Source organism: Charadrius vociferus, unplaced genomic scaffold, assembly GCF_000708025.1.
Source record: "Charadrius vociferus isolate BGI_N301 unplaced genomic scaffold, ASM70802v2 scaffold435, whole genome shotgun sequence".
Classification (NCBI taxonomy): Eukaryota; Metazoa; Chordata; class Aves; order Charadriiformes; family Charadriidae; genus Charadrius; species Charadrius vociferus.
In genome coordinates, this window is record NW_009648540.1 from 269218 (window position 1) to 274979 (window position 5762).

Below are 5762 nucleotides of genomic sequence, written 5' to 3' on the forward strand. Positions count from 1 at the left end.
ATTTAAATAGAAGACTAATTATATACCTTCTTGCCCTACTACAATTGTCTTACTACAGAGAAGTCTAGTATTCTTACTAGATTAGAGGCTCTATTCTTGAAAAACAACAGGCATTAGGATTTAAGAACGATACTTTGATAAAATATTAGAAAAGATTAGAAGCATCATATTTTTTATGTGGCTGCATGGCAGGTGGGAGGATTGTAAGGCTGCTTTATTTATCTAGCCAGTTTCCGTGATGCTAACATTTTTCTGTCCCATTTTCCATCACGTTTTTCCTGAGTTATAAACTGGGATGAAGAAAAGTGTTCATGCTTCTGTGTAAGTATAACTTCCCCCGTGATATTTTTTTCTGTCCCTTATTAATACAGTCATAAGCTCTAATAACGAGACCTAGAAATAGATTAAGGTAACCCTAGAAATGTAAACAGTCTCTCCTAGCACCAGACCTAGGAAGGGCCTGAGAGATACTGTCTCTCCCATGCTTCTTGCCCTGCCCCAGGCAGTTACTAATCTCTTACTGCTATGAACCATTATATCGCAGCAGTATATCTCTTCTGTACTGACCAGGTCATTGGCCAAGTGTTAACACATCCCCATTCTTGCCCAGCTGTTCTCGAGAACAGGATATGAGTTCCCAAGGAGCTTGTCCTTTTCTTGCCCTGTAAGATCTCCACATGAGAGAAAAAGAAGGGTTTCTACAGTCTTCTGTACCCTGACTAATGCAGAGGACAAGGTACAATATTGCCCTTCATGGGCATCTCTTCTCAAGCATCTCATTTAACAGCACTTTAAAATTAGTCTGTTTCTGTAGAGAGTTAGTCTGTTTCTGTTGCAAAATACACTTTTTTTTAAAAGTTGTTCCTGGGTCTTGTGACCTCCATGGTGATACAGGCTGATGTAGAGTTACAGAATCCCATCATGTCTCACTCTAATGAACAATGAACATTAAGTTCCAAGACAGAGTGATTTAAATTTATGATGCTCACTCCATGATCTTCCTGTAAGCCTTGCTTTTGCTTGTGACCCTCTGATTCCCATGACCTTGTCTCTCTAAAAAATGCTGCTTCTCAGCAGACCTCCGTCCTATTCTTTCCTGTCATTATCCCAAATGCTCAGTTCTTTCCAGTTTATTACCACATGGTTACTTTGTCCTTTGATGATCCATCCACTAGAATGGTTTGTCATCTTTGGACAGCAGATCATCATGAGGGGCCCTGGGCATTACTTTCCTTCCTCCAGTCATAGAATCACAGAATGGTTTAGGTTGAAAAGGACCTTGAAGATCACTGAATTCCAACCTCCCTGCCATGGACAGGGACACCTCCAACTAGACCAGGTTGCCCAAGGCCACGTCCAGCCTGGCATTGAACACCTCCAGGGATGGGGCCTCAACAACCTCTCTGGGCAGCCTGTTCCAGTGCCTTACAACCCTCAAAGTGAAAAACTTCTTCCTAATGTTTAATCTAAACCTGCCCTCTTCCAGTTTATAGCCATTCCCCCTTGTCCTGTCACTACATGACCTAGTAAAAAGTCCTTCCCCAGCTCTCCTGTAGGCCCCCTTTAGGTACTGGAAGGCCACCATAAGATCTGCCCAGAGCCTTCTCTTCTCCAGGCTGAACAGCCCCAGCTCTCTCAGCCTCTCCTTATAGGAGAGGTGCTCCAGCCCTCGGATCATCCTCGTGGCTCTCCTCTGGACATGCTCCAGCAGGTCCATGTCTTTCTTATGTTGAGGACTCCAGAGCTGGACGCAGTACTCCAAGTGGGGTGTCACGAGAGTGGAGTAGAGGGGCAGAATCACCTCCCTTGACCTGCTGGCCACACTTCTTTTGATGCAGCCCAGGATACAGTTGGCCGCCTGGGCTGCGATTGCACATTGCTGGCTCATGCTGAGCTTCTCGTCAATCAGCACACCCAGGTCCTTCTCCTCAGGGCTGCTCTCCAGCCATTCCCCACTGAGCCTGTATTTGTGCTTGGGATTGCCCCGACCCAGATGTAGGACCTTTCACTTGGCCCTGTTGAACTGCAGGAGGTTGGCTTGGGCCCACCTATCCAGCCTGTCCAGGTCCCTCTGGATGGCATCCCTCCCCTCCAGCGTCTACCTCGCCAAACAGCTTGGTATCATTGGCAAACTTGCAGAGGGTGCACTTGATCCCACTGTCCATCTCTGCGACAAAAACGTTGAATAATACAGGTCCCAATACTGACCCCTGAGAAACGCCACTCGTCACTTCTCTCCACTTGGACATGGAGCCGTTGACCGCAGCTCTTTGAGTGCGGCCGTCCAGCCAGTTCTTTATCCACCAAGTGGTCCATTTGTCAAATCCATGTGTCTTCAATTTAGAGACCAGGATATTGTGTGGGATGGTGTGAAACGCTTTGCACAAGTCCAGGTAGATGACATCTGTTGATCTTCCCTTGTCCACTGCCACTGTAACCCCTTCATAGAAGGCCACCAAATTTGTCAGGCATGACTTGCTCTTGGTGAAGCCATGCTGCCTGTCACCAATCACCTCCTTGTTATCTATGTGCCTCAGCAGAGTTTCCAGGAGGATCTGCTCCATGATCTTGCCAGACACAGAGTCATGCCAGCAAAGGGAACACTAACTCCCTTTTCTCTGTTAATAGAACCTGGGGAGGAGCTTGAGAAGGTCAGGAGAGTCATGGTATCTGCAATCCCCTTTTCAAGCCTCCCCACATGGAGGCAGTAGATGCTTTTAAATGTATGTGCATGTATACCTGTGAGCTATTTTAGTACTGTATGAATAGAAACTCAGGTCAAAATCTGTTGTGCTGTCTCGTCCTATGATCAAATACAAAATTATTCCTTAAGGTCTGTTGTTTAGTAATCCAGCCAACCTAGTGTTGGACGGCTCAAAGCTTTCTGTTGTTCTGCATCCATTATGCCTAATGATATGATTTCTCTGAAAATAGAACCCATGGTAAGGAAGCATTTTCTGATACTTGATTTCATGGCTTCTTTGTGATCTCCTAGTTATCTGTACTCCTCAAGCTCACACATATAATTCCTCTGTCTGTTTGGTAGCACTCTCTCTTCAGATATTTGAAGACACTTTGATGGAAGATGTTAACCAAATCTCCTCCCCATTATCATTTAGCCAAGTACACATGTTCAGTTCTTTAACAATTCTTTGAATGTCACTCCCTCTGGTCCTCTGATCTTTTTTCATTGTTTCACTCTGAATTCTCTCCAGTGGTGAATTTTCTGTGAGATCTCTGATCTCACAAGCAATCTCTGGAAAAGCAGTGTCATTATATCCCTTTAGAAAATGTCACTACCTCCTTGTAACACAATAAAACCTGCTCATTTGTTGTACAGGGTCTCAGTGGCTGCTCTGGGGATGCTGTTGCTTTGTGTACTGCTGTCACATCTGATTTATGATCCATTGAATATGTGATGTTCTTCTTGGCATTTACTAGCTATGTTCTGGAAGATTTTTGTCAATGGTGTGTTAGCTGGTGATACTCCAATTTGCATCTGAATTCATTCCTTCCCTGTCTAAATCTTGCTAAAGTGTTCTGTGTTCTCCGTTCTGGTTGGTGTTAGCAATTAATATCTCCCAATTAATTATATTTTATGTAAGCATGCTTTTCCATCCCTTTTTCAGGACATTATTGAAGATGCTAGAGAGGATAACTAAAAATATTTTTTTAGTCTTAGAACTAACAATTCTGCTTACTCCTCACAGTGGGAGCTGCGTACAAGGTAAACTTATCCAACTACAACAGAAACACTGTAATCCACTTAAGGTAAAACAGACTAAACAATCACAATGCACTGACTAATGCACAAAGGATTTACCATAACATGGCTATTACTCTGTGTTTTAAACATGCAGATGTATATATTTAACTCTTCAGCCTTCAAAACAATTTCAAATTTACTACAGTAAGTTTCTGGCTTCCCAGTGGTCCTCATCCTCCAAATTCTGGACATAATACTAGGAAATCATGTGGATCTGACAAGAAAACATTACCCTCCCAGAGTTTTCATCTTGTTGTGTTTGTATCTTCCTCTTGTTGAGGTTGACTTTTTTATTGAGGGAAAACGTGGCTATGGAAAACTTCAAGTCTAACAGAAATGACATTTTTATGTTGTGAATGTGTATATGTGGTTCTGGAGGTGTTACGGGGTTTAATTTAGTCTTTCTCTATGCTATGGAGCTGCATTGCACAAACACACGTTGCTTTTAGGTTCTGCAGGTTTGGAAATAGGCTTATGCTGGAGAGGGGAGGTTGTAATGGGGGCGTGATTTTGTGGTTGGTGGTATTCCAGTGTACACACTTAATGTGGGTAAGAAGTTACAGTTTGCTTGTAGTTTAGGTATCCATTTGTTTAAAAAGGAGAGAGATACCTCAGCTGGGTATCTTGAGGTATCTTTGTGGGTATGACTGTGCTCAGATATGGTGGTGATCCAGCCAAGAGACTGCTTTTGTAGCAGTGGTTAGCCAGATATATATGAATCCACCAGTTACTGTTTTACCGGCTCTGAAAATATGGAGGGAAGTTGCAGGTGAAAATACAGCAAGACCTGAATTGTGTGGGGAGAAGAAGACTTGTCTTCCTCCCAGACCACCGCACTACTTGTCTCAGTGGCTGTTTTCACTGAAATATAGAATTCAATTGTAAATAGTTGCTAGTGCTAATAATGGTGATGAGATATACAGATGTGTTTCTCTCTTTTAGGTAGGCATGGGTATAGTTCTACCCTGGAATGTCTTGTGCTCTTGCAATTTGCCAAATGCAAAATTATGTTTTCTTACCAAAAAAAATGAGCAGGTGTTTAAAGAAAAGTAAAAGGCCACAGAAAAAGCATGTGGTATCATTTCAGCTGCCTTCCCTCAGGTGATTTTCTGCTATAAACATTCTGTGGAAATATCAGTGTACACTTTACTGGACAAGATTTAATCCTTAAACACTGCTGTCTTCACTTGGAAGCTTTAGGAAAAATATATGAAATATATCCATTCTTCAGTTCCTTCTGAATGTTTCTTGGGAGCAGGGCTAGGCTATAAAACAAGAAGACATAGTCAGAAAGAATGTATTTAGTTATCCCGTATTTCTTTTCTATGTATCTCATATATCAGTAAGTTTTCATTTACAGATTTTTTTTATTTTATTTTACAATCAAATGCAGCTCTGACATTGATGAATTTATGAAACACATTCCAGTGCATTTCTTCATTTACCCCTGATAATAAGCACCTGGTGGTGTCAAAATGATTTCAGAAGGCAGCATAGGGATTCATATTTTTGTTTCACGTTGATGTTGGTACTTTGTGCCAGCACATTAGCCCTCGCCGTGCTGGTGGAAGCTACTGCATGGAGGAGTCCACATTTCCCAAACTAACGCAGAAACTCTCTCCTGGGAGAGAGCCATAGCTTTGAAAGCATCTGTCGGATGCCTACTGCCCCGCACCGAGTTCCTAGCCCCACAGGCAACACACTCTGATCCCAGAATGGTCGGGGTTGGAAGGGACCTCTGGAGATCATCTGGTCCAACGCCCCCGCCAGAGCAGGGTCACCTACAGCAGGCTGCACAGTACGGCGTCCAGGCGGGTTTTGAATGGCTCCAGAGTGGGAGACTCCACCACCTCTCTGGGCAGCCTCTTCCAGTGCTCCACTACCTCCAAAGGACAGAAGTTCCTCCTCATGTTTAGACGGAACTTCCTATGTTCTAGTTTGACCCCCAAGGCGCTTGGCTCTTGCCGGCCCAGCGGCCCCCGGAGCGCTCCCCACC

General features: G+C 43.6%; 1 protein-coding gene across 1 annotated transcript in view; it reads left to right on the plus strand.

Moving 5' to 3' along the window:
- The first annotated feature begins 2903 nt into the window (after window positions 1-2903).
- The window catches only part of NID1 (nidogen 1), a 49385-nt gene continuing 46526 nt past the window's right edge, over window positions 2904-5762 (plus strand). The window contains exon 1 of the mRNA XM_009885939.1: window positions 2904-2942. Within this exon, the coding sequence (XP_009884241.1) occupies window positions 2904-2942 (39 nt within the window). The remainder of the gene's footprint in view (window positions 2943-5762) is intronic.